This window comes from Varroa destructor, unplaced genomic scaffold, assembly GCF_002443255.2.
Source record: "Varroa destructor unplaced genomic scaffold, Vdes_3.0 BEIS01000004.1, whole genome shotgun sequence".
NCBI classification, from domain to species: domain Eukaryota; kingdom Metazoa; phylum Arthropoda; class Arachnida; order Mesostigmata; family Varroidae; genus Varroa; species Varroa destructor.
Window position 1 is genome coordinate 11,577,099 of NW_019211457.1, and position 19,331 is coordinate 11,596,429.

The 19,331-nt window shown below is 42.3% G+C and overlaps 1 protein-coding gene across 1 annotated transcript in view; it reads left to right on the forward strand.

The window, feature by feature from the left end:
* Window positions 1-18,191, forward strand: part of LOC111249795 (uncharacterized) — a 42,486-nt gene extending 24,295 nt beyond the window's left edge. The window contains exons 2-7 of the mRNA XM_022804114.2: window positions 10,371-10,603; window positions 11,378-11,681; window positions 15,417-15,544; window positions 15,685-15,928; window positions 16,107-16,330; window positions 16,559-18,191. Of these exons, the coding sequence (XP_022659849.1) occupies window positions 10,371-10,603; window positions 11,378-11,681; window positions 15,417-15,544; window positions 15,685-15,928; window positions 16,107-16,288 (1,091 nt within the window). The 3' untranslated portion in view covers window positions 16,289-16,330; window positions 16,559-18,191. The remainder of the gene's footprint in view (window positions 1-10,370; window positions 10,604-11,377; window positions 11,682-15,416; window positions 15,545-15,684; window positions 15,929-16,106; window positions 16,331-16,558) is intronic.
* Window positions 18,192-19,331: the final 1,140 nt, after the last annotated feature.

Here is a 19,331-nt window from a genome sequence, read left to right on the forward strand (position 1 = left end):
ACGAGAATTATGTCTGCCGCCTCTTCTGCGTTTTTTTTTTTTAAGAAACATTGCAGATGGAGGTAATACGAATGCAGCTGAATTAGGAAATACAGGATATGAGTACAATCTGTTTTGGAATGCAAGTATTCCCGATGTTTATGCAACGCAAACTGTTGCGCTGGGTACAAACAGTGATCAAGCCTGCCCATGGGCGCCGTTATTCTGAATTTTATGTAAAGGGTGCGTATCGATCACTATCTATGCTCTGTCTTATTGATGTCTCTCATAGGATACACTTTGCTTGTGCTTCGGCTTCATCCCATGCAAACCTAAACAGGTAAACGTCGAATGCTAGGCTCATCTACCAAAATTAATGTGTCATAAACGATTATGGCATAACCGACAAACAATAAGAGCGTGATTCTTGATCGAAATATCTACCATATTCGTAAAAATCACTACCACTTATACCTTTTGTCGAATATACAGATTCATTTTTGCTAAAAATTTTGTACTTTACTTTATGCCGAACTTCTTATTTCAAGCAAAAAGGAATCAGCATAGGATACAATAATTTGTTTCACATGTCATAACGTAGAAAGTTACAAAAGGCTTTCAGTCTTACTTACAGACTCGTTCTAATCTAATAGTTTAATTAAACACTTAATCTTTAATAAATCTTTGTTCAGACCGACCCTCCCATTTATGGCTCGCCGTTTTGCTCTCTCCAAGGTTATGACAAAGGCGATTGAACACTGATGACAAGAACACGGTCACTGTGATACGAACCGCAAAAGCTGTATTCGAGTTACACAATCACAACGCAACAAATACAAAACCATCGACGACTTTTTCTGGCATAGATAAAAGCCACCAACGAAAGGTGAATTGAATCGTAAGGAGCTTTTCGTAGTAGCCTTTGATTCGCCGTGTCTTCACCCCCGGTACACCCCCCACGCCGCCTTTTTTCGTCCAACTTCCGCCTCCTTTTCTTTTTCCATGTAAAGCTTCCGTGTGTGGTTCTTAGAAAGACGTCCGGATGAGTTTCTCTTGTTATCGGCCGGTCTTTTCGCCTTCTACCTTCCACGTGAGAAAAGGCCGCTGTTCTTTTTTTGTAGAATCCCCAATATCGTTTTTTCGAATGCTTTTTCTTACGTTCTCTTATGCTGCGCGTCTATGTGCGCCCTTTGCAGGATGGCCACATCGTCGTATGTTGTGCGTGCCTGGCTAACACATATCGCCGCTTATCAGAAGAAAAACGAGCGATCAGTTGTTCCGTTGTATTTCAATTCCTTATCCTCTTTTTAACCACATCGTCAAAAAGCAAGAATATTATATATTACCTCTTATGTTGGGAAGCCATGTGACTGAGCTACTAACCATGCTGCAGCTGTGTTGCCCTATTTGTTTAATTTGCGTACTGTAAAAATAATTCGATTTTTATTTGAAAAGTACTTTTTTTGTTCAGCCTTCATTGAGCTGAACCTGCAAAATTGATGGCTGTCTGTCACCGTTTTTGAATTGGCTTGTTTCCGCTGGTAGATTTGACAGTACATGAAGTAGGACGTGGAACTCTGATTGCCCGAACGCTTTAGCCTATCCATAACTCCCTCGCGTATCTGTTGCTACTTGTCAGAACATTGTTGTGCGCTGACGACCTTACGGTGTCTCTCTTTTTATCACGACGCAACTATATAGCCTTGGCTGTTTCAAGAGTCACGGTTCTAGCTAACTCAATATTGACAAAGCGTTTGCCCATGGCTTCTCAATACGGAGCTTGATACACGGATTGCCATTGGGCCTTGATGAGGGGGGTCGGTTCCTCTCTTTCGTTTCACACGTAATCGTTGTGATCGTTACTCGTGTCATTGCACCCCACTGAGTCAAAAATGTAGGCATCTATGTAACAGCTACATAGACATATCGAGGATTATATTCTACCATACGGAATGCAGGGAGAGCCATCTCGAGTGAACTAGTATACAGTGTCGCGTAAATGCTCGCGATGGCGAAGAAAACTGCTTTAATGAGCCATGTGGTCCTTGAACAAAGTGCAGGTGCGTAACGAAGGCCGATAAATTTGAAGCATTGATGCTGACCGAGAAGTTGGATTCATTGATTGACTGAGTAGCTCCGCAGAAGGGTATAGTGCAATATTCTGCTAGTGTTACAGATTGACCTTCGCTGATTTATCAGCAGACAGCAAATATATAGAATAGTCGTGTCGATACGTCCGCTTTATGGAGCAGCTTTAGCTCGGTCTTCAATCCATTTTGAATGAATGATGAGATGTTGAAATCGATGGAAAGAAACTACGTTTGTAGTTCCGGTTTGTAGAACAAACAGTTATAAAGCTTTTGCTCTGGCAAAGTATCTCGCAAATTATATCCCCTAACATCGTTGATTTCAATAGCAGTTGGTACATGCACAGAGGCGACTTGATTCAATAATATCCTGTTTTAGTAGGTTATTACTCTTTAAGGCTATGAAGACAATTACCCAAGTTATTGCGGAGATCTGTACATTTTTATGTAATACAAGACAAGGGCAATGCTTGATAATGTCCCATTGTTACTGACAGGAAACCGATGCTGCATGCATTTCCGCTAGGACTTTCCCATCATGTTGGTGTTACCTGTTCAATATCAAAAAAGTGGCAAACGTCCTACAAACTCCTCCCACTAAACCTGGTCAATATATAAGCCCACTTACTCTATTTGAGCAATTTCAGCAACGAATTCACAAAGGGTAGCATCGTAGACATAGTAGAAGTACGCATACATTTCTATTTAGATAGCGTTTTTTTTTGACAAAAATTGCCAATGATGGTCATCTTCAAGTGATTTCAAGTGACTCAAAAATGTGTTAGCCAGTCTTCATAATGGCACAGTAACATACCAATAAAAGTCCGCAACATTCCATTCACTTGCATTTATGCTGGGTTACAGGTTAATTGCATCGCCTGGACTACTAATTTTATAATCCTTTTATTTTTAATCGAAGTACATGCAGTCTTTATCGATTACATTATTTTACTTAAGAGGTAATTTATTTGCTGTAAAAATCTTACAAGACCCTACATTTCCGAAAGCACTTTCGACATCGTGTAAAGATTATCACAGCTGTCCTATTAAGAAGTCGGACGTAACGCCTGGTAACTAACGGTGATGGGGTCTCGAATGGCAAATTCTACATTATTGCGCCCGTGATCCCCACGATCTGAAGCTGAACACTATCGTGGCTTAGCTCTCTCTTTCTCTGCAACGATCTTTACTATTTAATGCATTACACGCCTATGACTGGTCAGACAACTGACGTCCCAAAATTTATCATCAACAACCCATTTCAAGTGTACGTTTGCTTTGTCTCGCGGGATCCGTCCACCGTCGTAGTCATCTGCGATTACTGCAGAAGATTCATTTCCATTAAGCGGTAATTTGGTGCGAAAACGAAAAGAGCAGAAAAAGGCAAACTTTATCAATAGCTCTTTTTCAAGGTGAACAGACACGGTACGTTCACATACACTAAATCAATGGCAAACTAATAATAGTCAACTCTTTCTCGCTTTACATATTTCTTGTAATGGATAGATAATTCACTGCGTACAGGGTACTCCTACTGCAGCTCGTTCGCCAGAAGCCTAAGTAATCGTATCCGTTTCTGCTTCTATTAGTACAAGTGTACCTTGAGAACAAACCGAAAAAGTATACGCGAACTATTAGAGAATAGCGCCATTTTGATGAGAGAGCTTAACGTTTCATACTCGGAAAGTCTCATAACGAGTGCTACTAAGTTGGGGTAGTTAGTAAATTACCAGTTCTAACATCGCGCTATCCGAAGTTAGAAGTCTAAGTCAATGGATAAACATCTTTATCTAAAAGAGTTAGTTATCTATTTAGAAACGTTATTGAAACTCAGTTGTATAGATAGGCACCGCAATGCTTTTGCTTGCTGCTAGAACAAATTATAAAACATCATTCTATTATTTATTGAGATATATTCAACAAAAAAAAAAATGTAGTATTTGAGGAGGAGTTAGGTAGAAAACAGAAACAATTGCGAAGAGGTTGTGTGAGAAATAGTCAAAGGTCCTTTGGCAAGGTTCCTCTCTGCATCACATAGGACGTCTGGCTATTTAATTTATTCCATCTATACTCCGGACGACAGTGCGTTTGACCGGATTTTTTCATTGCCTCTGCTTAGACAATAAGCAATAAGGTGTCTCCGTGGAGCGCTACGAGCCGCGATTGAAGCTAAACTATTGTACATCTACACGTCAGTCTCTCACTATGAGACTCAGTGGTGGCACGCGCCGAGTGATTAAGTTTCAAACGGGTCCATTGAAATATCGCTGGTATTTTGGCGCATGTGTATAGATAAGTGAGCATTTGCGATACTATATTTTTCTCCTTTGCCTCTAAGTATTACTAGTGCCGGATTCTGTTGGTTCCGTGCAGTGGGTTCTGATGTGCAGTCATGGGTCGACAGGGACCGCCTGTCAATTAGTGGACCATCCACCCTTCCTTCTCGCTCGGGAAGGCTCGCAACAGTGCCTCATACTAATGAATCCCACTTAACCTGGTTAAGGGGGGAACACTCACTGGTCGATGCACAGGAGACGCGACCCGTCGGTTAAATCCATCGCATAGCTAAGTCCTCGCGACCGTTGCGGCATTCTGCGGCCCCTGCGGCCTTTCGTCGCAGGTTTTCCTTCGCTATGGTTGCACGGGCAGCTTCAGCGCAGCAGATCATAACAACAACAACAACGATGTCTAGCTCTCGTTTAGTACGGTAGCTTACCACTTCTGTTTTTAGCGCATCAGCCGCTAGTTTAACGTAGAAGAGTAGAGCTCCGACTTAAAAGGTAAAAGCGGTGTTTTTTTCCTAGCCTAGTTGAATTCTTTTTCATTTCCTCTCCATAGTCGCAAGTAGAAGGGATGGGGATCACTATGTATCAATGCGCTCGTTAGTATAATCGACTTAATGGCGGAAGACGTGCCTGCCTGTGCCACATGATATGTTAGTGGGCAATCTGTGACGATTATCGTTTATCGCCATCTTTGTATAATACCGTTAAGACAAATAACTACCTCATTGGCTTAAACGTGTGTGTTGGAAGCGTCCAATAAAAACTGTTACGGAAAAGCATTATTTGATTGATTTAACGCCCCATTAGCAATAACAATTTCGGCTAAGGCCCATAAAAATGTTCACTGGAAGCCGCCTATATCCAAGGGCAAAAATATATTAATGCTTTGTTCTGCATTTCGCTGCCGTAAAATCCGTAAAGCAGCTATTTCGAAGTACCTTGCCAACTTACATTCGCTTGTAAGTCAGCGTAAAATAACGCTGCCCTCCAAAGGGATACGTAAACATTATATATATATATTAAAACCACTTGATTATAACGGTTCTTGCGCTACGTATACTATTAATTAAATGAAGTTAAGAACGCTCAGCCAATGCGCAAATGGTCCACCAAACGTTCGAAGCGATCAAAGTTTGAATTTTTTTTTTTTAATCAAATGAAGGTAATTATCGAAAGCATCTGCTCTACCATCAACAAGTACCTACTCCTGCTGGCGGCGATCATATATACCAGTAACCGCGTAGCTTGGAATAGTGTTAGAGTATTCGGTTCTTCATTTGGACTGTACTAGGCAATAGCTACAAACTCTGCCATAGCCACTGCTCAGTGGTCATAATTATTAACAAAACGACAACGATAATATTACTACTAATAGTAACAAAGTTCCGGCAAATCTAAAAATAGATAGAGTCTATCAATTGGAGATTTGGAAAAAGCTATTCGTTGGCCTAAAGCACAAACGTATATTTCGTACCTATCACAACTGTACTGTTACCTTGTGTTTGGTGTTCTCTGGCTTAAAACGATCGTGCCTGGCGTACTTTGATCCAGTCATCATTATTACTATTATATGTTACCTATTTTGATGTTCCATTTGCAGTACATCGAAGTATTTAGGTCACATGAGGAATATTGTGTTCGTCTGCCGTTCGTTTACGTGTGTGCACGCAACAATAGTGTCCAACAAAAAAATGGCCCATGTTAAATAGTAAATGTACTATCGGTCCAGCCATGTTAAACAACTTCGTGCGCCAAGAAAATAGTCGGTATCCTAGGAATATCACTTTAGTTCGAGAAACTTGATTGTTTTACATGATACTTACAAATTTAAACCCTTCGTCGAAAGACCTTTCGACTATCCTAAGCCCAGACTTGAATCCGATAAAATAAATGTTACATAGTCAGCGCTTAGGGCAATCCTTGGCCTAGTCAATTACCATCGTTCACTAAAGATCGACTTGGGTAAAACGGACGACTATCGGAGTTGGTCCTCGGAAAGGCTCGCCGTACGTGTCCCTTTGCTATATCAATATTAGATCCTACTACTAGATACTATAACGAACCAATAAAGAGCGTAATCTTATAAAAGCGACTAAAACCCTTGCACTTGATTTTCCATAATATGATTCATTGCCATTATTAATACATAGCATTTAACAACTTCCACCTCATTGAAGGTGCGTGTCGGCGTCTATCTTGGCTTCACGACTCTGCATATTCAACCAAACTCATTCGTTAGTCTTTTCACTGGCTTGTTTCACGTTAATTCGTAGACCCCTTCGCGTCACTTTGCAAATAACAACTCTGCTACAATGGAATTTAAAAAAAAATCCTTATATATGTAATAGCAAGTTTTTCTAGTGCAGGGGCAAACGAACAGTTAGGGACAGACGAGGCATCGATAAGGGCCGAACGAACAAACGCGCAAGAGCAACAGCCCAAAAGCGGTAATGGTGTAGCGAGGCTATAAAGCCTTCCCGGAAAAAGGTCAAGGTTGACATCAAATCACCCGCGATAATGATGCCATGCCAAAACAATGCGGAGTAACCAGCCTCAGAACCGTAGGCTTTGAAGCTTATCGATCCTCTGAAGTTGTCAAGGGTGACGACTATAGCATAAGAAGATTACGCTTTGCTAAACACTTAAGATATGGAGAAGGAATGAAGAAGAGGAGGAGGAGGAGGAGGAGGAAAAAACGAGCGGAGGGGTTGTTTACGTCTATAATATGCGTCTCACAGATATTTCAATTGTAATATATAGCCTTTGGGAAGCCGATTGGAAAGCTACGATGGAGGCTAAGTAACATGCTGTGTGCTATAGCGTTCTTGTGCTTAAGAGAACTACCCTTGAAACTCGATCAGAATTGGTACACTTATACTCTAACTGTGATGGTTATAATGATCCAATATAATGCGTATTTGATCGAGTAAACGTTCTGGGAAGTTTATAATAGCAACTTCTAAAACCTAGATTGCAATATTCGGCTGGGTCAACACGTCTGGGTTCTGAGTGCGACCCAGTAGAAAGGTGTCTAAGTTCAATGGAAGCCATTAACCAAATTAATGTTTTTAACATGTTCAATATTTTTGACTGTGTTTGATAACAATGCGCGTAACGCTGTGCGACTATTACACATTTTGGTACTGACACATCTTTTTTGAGCGGCGGCATTGATGAATGTTCATAAATGCGGGGTAAGGGCGTTACTTCTGATGTTTCTTTAAGTTTAAACTTAATAATAAAAATCATTGGTACGGTTAATAGCATCTGTAGTCCACTCAAAACAGTCCTTTAATATCATGCATATATTCCTTCCATATAATCACATTCATTCAGTTTAGCTATTCCCAGCCGAGTCATCCCCGGCTTGTAAGCCTCATTAGCACCCCGGAGCTCTTTAGGTCCAAAAGATCAGGGGTTCTTTTGCGTTGAGTTTAGTCAATTTATTCCGAATCCTATGACAGCGTAAGGAATTGTAGATGAAACGCTAGCAATCAAGGTATGATTAGATAAAACGCCGGTTCTGCATAAGTAGATGCGTTCGCAAATCGGACAAAGGCAGCCACTCATCCTCAACAATTAAATACTAGTTGTAGTTGTAAAGAAAAAGATACATATAATAGGATAAGCAAGCGATGTGTTCTACTTAACGTATAATGTGACGTTATAATTGCTCACTTTTTGGTAAGTTGGTCTGTAAACTTTTCTGACCTCCAGGTTTGGCCGCTACTCCAAACGTTCAAACACCGTTAGAAATACAATATTTAGTGTACGTAATGAAACGTATAACGGGTATTTTGAGGTAAGCTAAGTAATCACGACTCGCTCGGCCGTTACTGATTCACGCACAGCTAATTATTAGATATCAGAAAACTTACGGCTTTTTCTGATGGCGTTCATTCTTCACAGTAGCAGACCTAGTATGTTGACCGATTGTAATTCTTCGAACTAACATCGATTTACAACACATTTTAGCCCCTTTCTAGTTCCTAAAGTTATTTGGCTAAGACAAACAGTTTCGTAAAAACGCAGAACTCGGACACAAAGATTATGATGAAGAATTAATCGGGTGTTTAGGGGAAGACCGCGTTGCGAATATCGACCTAGACAAACAGGAAGCGTCATGCAGTTACGGTGATAAGGTCACTACAACGCCACTGCGGAAGCAAAACAAAATGGACATGAGCGAAAATTTTTCTCTGGGGCTCTCTCAGCGAACGTCGTCTATGTAGACTGTAGGGGTGCGACAGTTAACGGAACAAAGCACACGTCCAAAAACTCTCATCGTAATCTGTGGTCGATAAACATCCGTTGCCGCAGGCGCGCCGCACCCTTGGCCAGGCAGGCAGGCAGGCAGGCAGGAGGCCAAACCTTGTGTACGAAAGTAACCTTGTGTACGCAGAGGTGTTAAGCACATTAACTCCCACGCTATATCGCTGTAATGGTCTATTAAGTGTACTCGATGTAAGTTATGACGACGAAACTTGTAAAAAAATCTTATCGAAAAGTTTGCTTTTGTTTGTTTACGTGAATGTGCTCGTGCTGGGTAATTAGGTTTATGGAGCTAAAAACTGTTCATGTATTATAGTATAATAGTAACTAGTGGTCTTGTGGGTTATGCCGGTCGGACAGAATAAGTTTAATAATACTTATACGTAGCATGTACCGACAGGTCTACCGGCCACCGGACGCTATACGCTCATATCGTTTTAGAAGACCCAATTGGTTAACTTAACCTAGTAACCACACATAGGCGTAATTATTTTATGGTACATACAATAATTGGGGCGTTCTATTAACACTAACGATAATCATAATGTAATATTAATAAACGATAACTAGCTCACAATAGTGTAGTTGGGACACTTACAATGTAAGGGTCATGTAGGCCGCCTATGAACATCTAGTGCCACATAAATTCGCAGGTAGTTGAGGACGAAAGGAAACTGGAACACAACTAGCCGACCTACCTATTCGGTCGTCGCTCACTCGGACGTCGTCTGCTTTAGCAGGAGCCCCTTGCGACTCTACCGCTGTTTTCGTTTCTGTTCCTTTTAGTCGTTACTTTTTTCTAAGTGACAATATTAAACCAAGGAAACAGGTACTTTTCGTTCTGACGGATTACGCCTTGACAATCTGTCCTGCCGTTTCGTAATCATTGTTAGCTATTTACCGAGCGGTATCACTGCGAGGTGTTGCGGATCATTCATATATTATTCCACCCCTTGAACACTGTGTATATATGGAAACAAATATTACATGAGGAAATGAAGCATTGTGGATGAAGGGTGCTGCTGCTGCCGCCGCCGCCCGGACCGCTACAAAGCTTCTGTGTTTCGAGCTCGACGTCCAATATCGTCGCCGTCGGGCGGTATTTCGGTAGACAGCTGGCTCCCAGTACGAGGCCATCACGTGTCCCCAAGATTGGCAGGCCGGACGCATCGTTAGAAAGCCCATCAGCGCGCGCTGTTGTCGGCGAAGACATGCGAATGACACCGAATTGAAATAACTAACGGAGCCACTGCGTATGAATACAGAATTTGGCTACAGACTACGAGGATCGACGCAAAGCGGATGCCGAGGACGCCTTTAATGGCAAAGCTGGCATGACTAAAAACACGCACCATTTTTGTTATTTGTTGTGTCGAAAAGTTGCCCGTGCCTTCACGGCGTTTTCGTTCTACGTTTCATTGCCTACGTCGAAAGTTGAAGAAGTCGCACGGAGCAAGTGGGCACGTTAGAGCTCTTTATGTTTATATAATTTAGTCAACTTAGTTCACTATCCTGTTTTAAAGTTAAGGCGATAAAATTCCCGTGCCAGTTGAAACAAAAATGTCATAAATGCTTATTATTACTTATTTAAGAAAATTTAATATTTTCGCTGTTTATTTTACTCTTGAGATAGAGTTAAGCGGGTGAATTTATGTCAGCGAAATTTCTAAACGCTTGCCCGTATAGTGGGGCTGTAAATTGGCTTATAGACTCTAATAATAATAACTATGCGGCTATTTTGTAACAGGCAGACATGCCACACATCGTAATCGACTTGCTCGAATGCTGATGTCTGGCGAAAGTGTGGACTCGATCGATGTTGACCATATCAACTTATTCAATGACTTCAGTAGTTTTCGCCAAAACGACCCCAAAGAGAAGCCGTCGATAAATCGTACCCTAACACCGGTTAATATTACGGGACAGCTCGGCGCAACCGTCTATCTTCACTGCGTCGTGCATCGTCGGGCGCAAAAAACGGTTAGTACGAAATGTTACTATATATACATGTAGATGTATAGGTAGTGAGAAACCCGGGCAGATGATTCCCCGCAGCCTTACATGTCTACGATATGTTTTCCTTCCTCTCGAAAAATAACCATATACTTCTATATCGATATTAGTAAGCATTATGGGGGTGGCGTCTTTATATTGGGTGGCTTTTGCGCCACTCGATGCCTTCAGCCATGCGTAGTATGGCAAAATAGCGCAAGTTTCCATGCAAGTCGAACGCATATTGTGTCCTTTTATGAGTGCTTGACGCGGTGCGACACGCGGTGGCCGCTCGAAAACAACAGTGAAGTCTATGAGTCAGAAATCTAAGACTATTGGCGGCGCTATTGTCCAGGAGCCTGATTTGTTACAGCGCCTACTTTTTAAGCCGCTGTGACAGGAGCGAATAATTAAATGGATCATTCTCGCTGCTGCTGTTTCTCTTGGGGCATTCGACAACCTTGAAAATTCATCTAACCGTAGCGTTCTATAGAATAAAATTGTCCAGTTGCAATCTGGAGCAAAAAATGCACCCAGTTTAGACATAGGCGGGAATTACCAAGTAGAATCAAAGCTCCTTGTATATCAATAAGTATGCACTCCGAGACACATAGGAAATTTATCGTTATAACGTGCGTGTGATTTATGCATCACACCGGATATCGATATTTTGTCAACACGAACACAGGCCCTTCAGCTATGTCGTTTTTGTTAATCCTTTGTTCTTTGTTTGAATTCGGGTAATTACATATACTACTGCAGGTCACATGGCTTAGGCGATCGGACTACCACATACTCACGGTGGGCCTGCACACGTACACAACCGATAATCGCTTTTCGGCCAGTTCGGCTCGAGTCCTGCGCGGAACGGTGCCCGGCTACGAAACCCTTGGCATGCCAACGGCGACATTGAACGCTGACGGCTTACAGCGGAGCCTGCCGGACGACCCGGAAGACTGGATGTTGCAGATACGCGGGGTGGCAAAGGCGGACGCCGGCGAATACGAATGCCAGATTAATACACAACTCCCCCTCATTAGCGCTCACATCACTCTTAATGTCCTTGGTAAGTAGAGGAGTTGGCGGTGCATCGTATTGGTGTCGTTGTTCAAAGAAGTAGAAACAGACGAACGCTCATGGGGGTAAACGACAAAAGTAATTCTACGCGACGTCTCCAAATAGAAAACGATGCGGGAAAACAGTTGGGAGAAGCAGAAGAACATACCTGGCAGTACGAACCCAAAGCAATATCTACATCGTATACGCACACGTATTTATATACAAAGGAGGAGTAGATTAAAAAGAACTAGATTTGTTAAAGTTTGTCTTCGTCTCGGATGCTTTTTTGTTGGGCTCTAGAAATAAATAATTATGTGGTTATATACTAGTTCGCCGGCGGCGAGACGCAAGTTAGATGTATGTGCAAAGAAAATAAGGTACGGGTAGTGGCGCAGATTATTTCAAGTTAACATTTTTGTGGCTATAAACGGTAAAGAAAAAGGCGTATGTATGAAAAACGAAGACCATTTATAGTGTATTCGTTAATAACAGCTTTTGTTTAATATTTATATTCTAGAAGTTGAAACATGAATCGGTATAAACTTGAATATAGATAGTATCATATGAACTTTCTAAAAGCTTCTATTTAGCGAGATTTTTTCGTTTATTGCATTTTATCACTCCAATGTTACAATTTGTTCTATGCTCACTCCGAAAAACTTGTATTCAATACTTCTTTAATAAAAAAAAAAGTACTGATCTGGGACACGTATATACGCTCACCGGTATATTATTCATAGTGCAAATGCACTATTTACTTTTCGAATACTCAAAACCGAAAGCCGACGGCAACGATGACGAAGAGCAGTAGCAGTAGCAGCAGCGTCATATTTGGAGGAATTACGTCCGTTACCACTTCTACGATTTCTGTTGCCACTGCGTTTCCAATCAAGTCTGAAAATCCCGTATACGCCGTCTTCGTCTTCCGTCACCCTATTTGGGGCCGGGTGTCGGCGGAGTTTGTCTTTCCCTGAGACAGAAAACGCGAGAAAAGTAGCGATAAAGATAGAGAGAAACGGGCAGGGGAAGAGAGGGATGGTCGGCGGTTTTCTTCTGGTCGAGCGGTCTATAATTTAGCATTGCTTTCTGCTTAATTCGTGCGTATCCGCAAACGCGCCCTCGGACAGACGCGCACCTAGCAGACAACTCGCTCCTTTCTAGCCTGTTCTTTTTCGACTCTCCTCTCTCCTTCTGGATCGCTCGTCTCTCGCTCACTCCTTTCTTCGTTCTTTCGATCGCGCCCTATTGTTCATTTCCCATTCAGTCGTAATAAAGTAAAGTCCATTGCCTCTTTCCTTCTAACCCTAGTACTCTTTCTTCGCCCCCGCCAATCTCTTTCGTTCTCCACTAGCGGCGGCGGTAGTAGGGATGCCCGTGGCAAAGATAATCGGCTGCTCCGCTCATTTCTTCTCGGCGCTAGCGTACGGCAAAGCATTAGTTAGGTCTAAAAAGCAAGACTGGCGCCCAGACAGACCTGCCTCTGCCTGCACATTTAGCGGTTGATAGCTAAAATGGTGGCAATATATTCGCTCGTTCGACTGTTCGCGCCTTTGTCGTATCCGTCCGGTTATCATCATAGGAATCCGACCGGTCGTAGAGCTATTGCAGAACAGGCTCGGGACGAGGGGGGAAGGGTGTACAAGGGAAGAACAATGAAAAGGCGGCTGGTTTTTCTCCTTCGTGTATGATGGAGTTGTTCGACCCGTGCGGCCAAGTCTGCTAGTTAGATGTGCTCACAAAGCAGCCGGAGGCCTGTTCCGAGTCTATCCTGAAAACTTAAGGCGTGTTCAGGCCCTAGTATGTCAGAGCTCTTGTTCTTCCTTCTTTCTCTTTTCATCCGTTCTAGCTAGAAGACAATTTGGAGATTCTATTTGAAAACAGAGGCGACGTAAGCCAAGGAGAAAAGCTGAGATCTGCGTTTTTTTTTTCAGAATTTTCCCGTACAAAAAGAGGAGCCGAAGGATGGGGAGGTGCGTTTCGAGGATATCTAATAGCACTCATACTCCTGTATAACGTATGGTAGAAGAGGGCCGAGACGAGGCACAAAACAGAGAAAACAGTTCGAGCGAAAGACTCTTATCTGTAGCACAGCGATTTGGTCAATTATCTGTAATTTTTGCAGGCAGTTCTTTAGATGAAGCAAAAAGGGCGCGTTACAGTGCAAAGTGTGGTAGCAGGATGCCAAAAAAACGCGAAGAAAAGGAAATATATGCGAGATATTGTTGCAAATTATGATAGTTATCCAAGACTCGTATATAGGAGTTAAAATTGATGCCGATACATTTCGAATGCCGTGCTAGAATACTTTTCAGGACTGTTATCTAAAGGTAGAGCAGTTCTTGATAGAGGAAGAGGCCAGTAGTTCAGTTTGTTGAAGATGGTTATGAATCAAGATACAATTTTGTCGCATTGCATACATAAGTGAGTCAAAGTACTCTTCTATTTGTTCAACTAATTTCTCCTCACAACTAGATTCGTCTAAATTGTACAGTTGGTTTGTATAAACTTGAAGACGTTGGTTCCTACATTCACAGCGGGCGTGGGCCAGATAAAACGTCGTCTTGTCGAAATAGCAAGAAAAAGAGCAGATCTAGAACGGACTCCATATATACACGCTTCATACTTTCTGAACCCCGAAAACATATATACATGACATAGGAGTTTAGTTTTGTGGCAGAAGAGACTATCGGTGCTTTATTGTACGGTTTTTATTTTTTCGGGAATAGAAGAGCGTCGTCGCATCGATGGCGGCAATACTAGCTGCCGGGACGCGACGAGGACTTGGAGTAATATTTATAAACGGGCAATGATCCCGACACCAGCAGTAAACAGCCCAATCACAGCTCATTTTACATATGTTTATGCTTATATCTTCGTGTCTGTCGGCGTGTGTGTGAATTGGCCCCTGAGAACCAGGCGAGAAACCGCCACAAGTATTGCACAGCTGCTGATAGGTCTAAGGGAGAAGGGAACACTAGAGTCGACGTTACGATCTGTTGCCGTTTTCCCAGCAACAAATCGTTATTATCAAGGCAGGTCGGCGCACACGCAGAGGAGTAGGCGGATAAGGTCTAGACGCGAGATACAGATTAAGGCACGAAACACTTTGTTGCGCTGGGATCATGGTGGTCGGGACGAGATTCCAAGACAACATGCTCTGTGCGTATTCAATCTATTGCTGCTGCTTCTACTAGAACGAGGACGAGCCGGAGGGACCTAATCCCAAGAATCATGATCATGCTTCAAGGAAACTATGAATTCACTATGGTCGTGCCTGCTTCCTTTATCACTATTGTTGTTGCAGGACAAAAACCCTTTATCCTCAGACGTTTTCAAATAGATGGGCTTGAACGGGGATGGAGGGTCCAGCAGGGAGATGGAAAAGGCCTAGCATTGGGCATAGGCGCAAGTATTGGTAGTCGGTCGCCCACCGCATGTGTAGATTCGAGCTACATTTTGGTTTAAGGCTGAACTAGCGGCCCCTGTGTCTGTTGTGGCTTTTAGAATACGTATTTCTTCTTGAGAAGTTCTACCCCTGTAAATGTCAAAGCTATGGCAGACTTTGACTATAGCTGTCAATGCACTGTGTAGTTCTTGCAGTGGTCAACGAAGTTACTAAGCTATGCATGATCACGATATTAAACAGACATTATAAATCAGCAAAGCGCGAACGGCAACACAAACGGGGTCAAGGTTTTACGTGTTATGCTGCGAATTTCTAAAAAGCCTGTTCTATTTTCAGCTCCCCATGCTTCGATTGTAGAGGCACCCGAATTGTACGTGAACAGCGGAAGTACGATCGCGTTGACTTGCGTTATTCACGATTGCCCCCAACCACTTACCCACATTTTCTGGTATCATCAAGATAAGGTAAGATACGCAAGTCTGTTTCACATACGATCAAACTATTGCCCACTTAGCGATTCTCGTCAATTGGCGTTACCGAACAGTTCGCCTATGAACACCCGCTTGTATTTTCCACCTATAACCTATCCATTATTGAAATTTAGGTGGTCAACTATGAGAGACATGTAAATATTACGATGGAACGCCCTGGCTCAAGATTAGGCGACGATCTACAATCAATGTTTAATTCCTGGGCTATACTTGGTGGTTCTGCTTCGCGATCTGAGTCCCCATGGATACAGGTTTCGAAGTTGCTCATCCCGGTGGCGTCTGCGGAACACTCCGGTAAATACACGTGTGCTCCAGTTGATTCAACGCCGGCCGTTGTGCACGTTCACGTCTTACACGGTGAGCAATTGTTCCAGTCGTATATTTACTAGAGATTAGAATAGACATCATAGACGTTTGGCAAAAATCAAGAAATCCACGATGCACTCTTCACAACTGTGCCTTAGGTAGGCAAAGGATGAACTTCGCATCAAACAGCTTTTTGATGTGGCGTTGTGAAATTTGTCTGACAATTTAGCCGAGGAGCATCTGGCGCGCAAGTCCCCTTCATCTTCCTCGACATCATCAGCGTCATCAGGAAATTCGGTGGTTACAGGCGTAAGCCGGCCAGAATCGTGGGCGCTCTCATATTTGCACACAAGTTTGCCACTGCTTGCGCTCGAACTGTTCTTCTTGCTGGTCGTCGCCCGGGCCACGTGACATCACCTTAACCCGAGGCTATTCTGTCGTTCGGCGTGCCAGGTAAGCTATTTAAGAAGAGAGAAAACATGCAGTCGAGCACATGGATTGCCGACGTTAATGGCTGACGTTTTTTTCCGGCGTCAACTGACCAGGCGCTGTCGTTGAGAACTTTCTTCAGTGCAAGCCACCAGCTAACACCTTAGACGAGGATTTTGTTGAAAACAGCTAATTCTGTCAGGTTTTTTCCAATGTATGTTTTGCTGTTGGTTCGTTCCTGCCCTTTCGCAGCCGTCGAGCGGATCGGAATCATCCTCGATGGTGGCCGATAGGCATGGTCAAGCCAGAACTTGCCAACAGCCATTGAAGACAAGCAGTATAGAAACGACCAAATCAACAAAATCTGCGATGCCAGCTGTCTCACCGATGTCCACGTCGGAGTCTGATTTTGATTTGGTTGAGGCAAACAGCTTGTTCACAAGCTCAGGACCACACGCAAGAAGCCCACGAGGCAATAACGCCTCTCAGATTGGTGATGTTGTTCAGAAAGCAAGAATATTCCAGGTTCAGTCAGAGGGGCGCACGGGCGGTTGTACACTTCAATTGCAGATCACAGGTTGTAGCTTGGCGTTGGATGGGGAACGTGCCCTATTGAGTGGTAACGGTCAGCACGCCAATGTCAACTTCGTGTAACACGCTCAAAATCCCACGCAAAATGGTCCCATCTTTCGTCAGAAAAAGTCAGTGGTAGTTCGTCATTTTAGGCGAGGCACGTGGTGATCGTTGGTGTGGAGATGGCTTCTTTCTGCATGACGCAAAGGGCTGAAACGAATATAAAATGTAATTGAATATGAATGTAAATGTATATCAAAAATACCTCTATATCTATAATATAAATAAATAGAAAGCATAAGAAAAGTTTGTATGTGTACAAAAGTATAGACGAATAGAAGAATATAATTAATCCGATCAGCGGAGACAGCCCATGGAGGCCGTGATAACGTATGAAATATTTGAGGAATCCTATAACGAGGAAAACATTGCTAACAAGCGAAAAGGGCAACCCAGTTTCTAGAAGCTAAAATGTGTTTATACTACATAAAGAAATCAATAGTGAAACAGAACAATGTTAGAGATCTCGAAGACGCCAACGCTTCTCTTTAAGAAACACCGGGTTGGTTTTAAATGGTGTCAAAATAGAGAGCGCAAAAGTTCAATCATAATTCTAGAACTCAGTAATGATGTTCATGAAATTTCAGGTAAAACACAGGTTTATGAATCTCATTAATTAGTGGCTTTTACAAATAAGTTTGTAACACGTGGAAATAAAAACGTAAGTTTACACCAACCAGTAACAAATAGGTTATAACTTTCTCAAAAATTCGAATGATTTTGGGAAGACCTAATCGCCTCTTTAATTTTCTTCGTCTGTGTAGAAAAATCGGGATGACAAAAGAATGAATTCCAATTGACGTTTTGTACTAATTAAAACTGTTTTAATTATTACAACAAGGAAGGCATCATTTGAAAACCCCGCGGGGGGGAGGAGGGGCAGCAAATCACGAAATTATTAGTCTATCCTGACAGCTGTGATATCACTTAATAGAATAACATAGTGTACATAAGTGCATATTAGTTGTGAAAATGGTGACTATAAAAAAAATTAATAGACATGAAAATAAATCTAGCCATTTACGTAAAAATCTCGGCATGTTATTAGTGTGAAATCAATATACCCTATGCAGTAATGACACGTTAACCAATGCACCACAAAAAAGCAGAAAAGATCGGTCAGACAACATCATAATATCGCTTTGCAGTAATGCTGGACTGCTCACTGATAATAATATGTCGTAGACACCGATAGAAACAAGAATCTCGATAGAATCTGAATAAATAACTTTGTAACTTGTTCATTTTGTAACTGCTCAACTTCAATAGCATGCTACCTTGACACCTAAATATAGTTCAGAACGCTGGCTTCTTAGAACTAGGTATTAGCCTACATCCAGGTGACTATCAGAAAGGGAATGTAAATTCTGCGAATAAAGGCTTCGAGGAACTTCTACCAACGGACCGCAGTGGGTTTCGTTCCTGCTAGACTTTGCTTAGTAATGACCTGTGTATTGCTTGCACGCACTGTTCAAAGTCTTCAGGTTTACAGAAGAATTTTTCGAACTCTTCACACTCGGCCCCTGCCGTGTGTGTTGCGAAAGGAATAGAGCGATTCGTCACTGTACACACGGTGCACAGGAACCACCAGAGCTAGCGACACTCTGACCGCAATCTGAGGTTTAAAAAGTCATGACTTGTTAGGCAAAAGCTGTTATTTTGCTGTGAAGCCTCTATCAGAGCTATGGACGGAGTTTTTTTTAAGCTACCTTGTATTACATGGTGAGTCACAAACTTTACAAAGGAAAACAACGAATCAAACAAGGACAATTACTGCCCAGCATGTAATTTGGAATTTTAAGTAACGCAAGTTACTACATTATATTTTGAATGAAGGAACGTGACAGTTGCTCCTTGATTATACACTCCTCTAGCAACCATCTCAGTAGACCAGCTTCCATGCCCGTATCACTTCAAACCTTTCAAATTAAATCAGCTCTGATAATTATCTGTAGAAGCTATAAGAAAATATAGGTCGGATTCCGCGATAACGAAGTGACCGAGTATATTTTGTGTAGCGCTCGTCTTCTCCTGCGAATCTGGGTCGATGACTTTTCCAGCCAAAATCTCAGCAACGTCCGTAATTTAATTTGGCTAAATCGACTTCAGCGACAAAGAATGACTCTACGAAGGAATCAACACGTCTCTGAAGGTTGATTAGATAAGCCAGCTATCGACTGACATCTACTTAATGTATGTGGATCGAGACGACAGATGGACCATAATAAAAAAGTGTCATGTTGATACACGAGTTTTTACTTCATCGGTGCGACCGATAACGGTTTGTACTCACTACTGCGTCCAAACTTCGGAATAGTCTTATCGGAAAAATGGCTGTCTTTTTAATATGACCAAAAAATCGATTTTTTACTTTAATTATCGTTTTTCTATT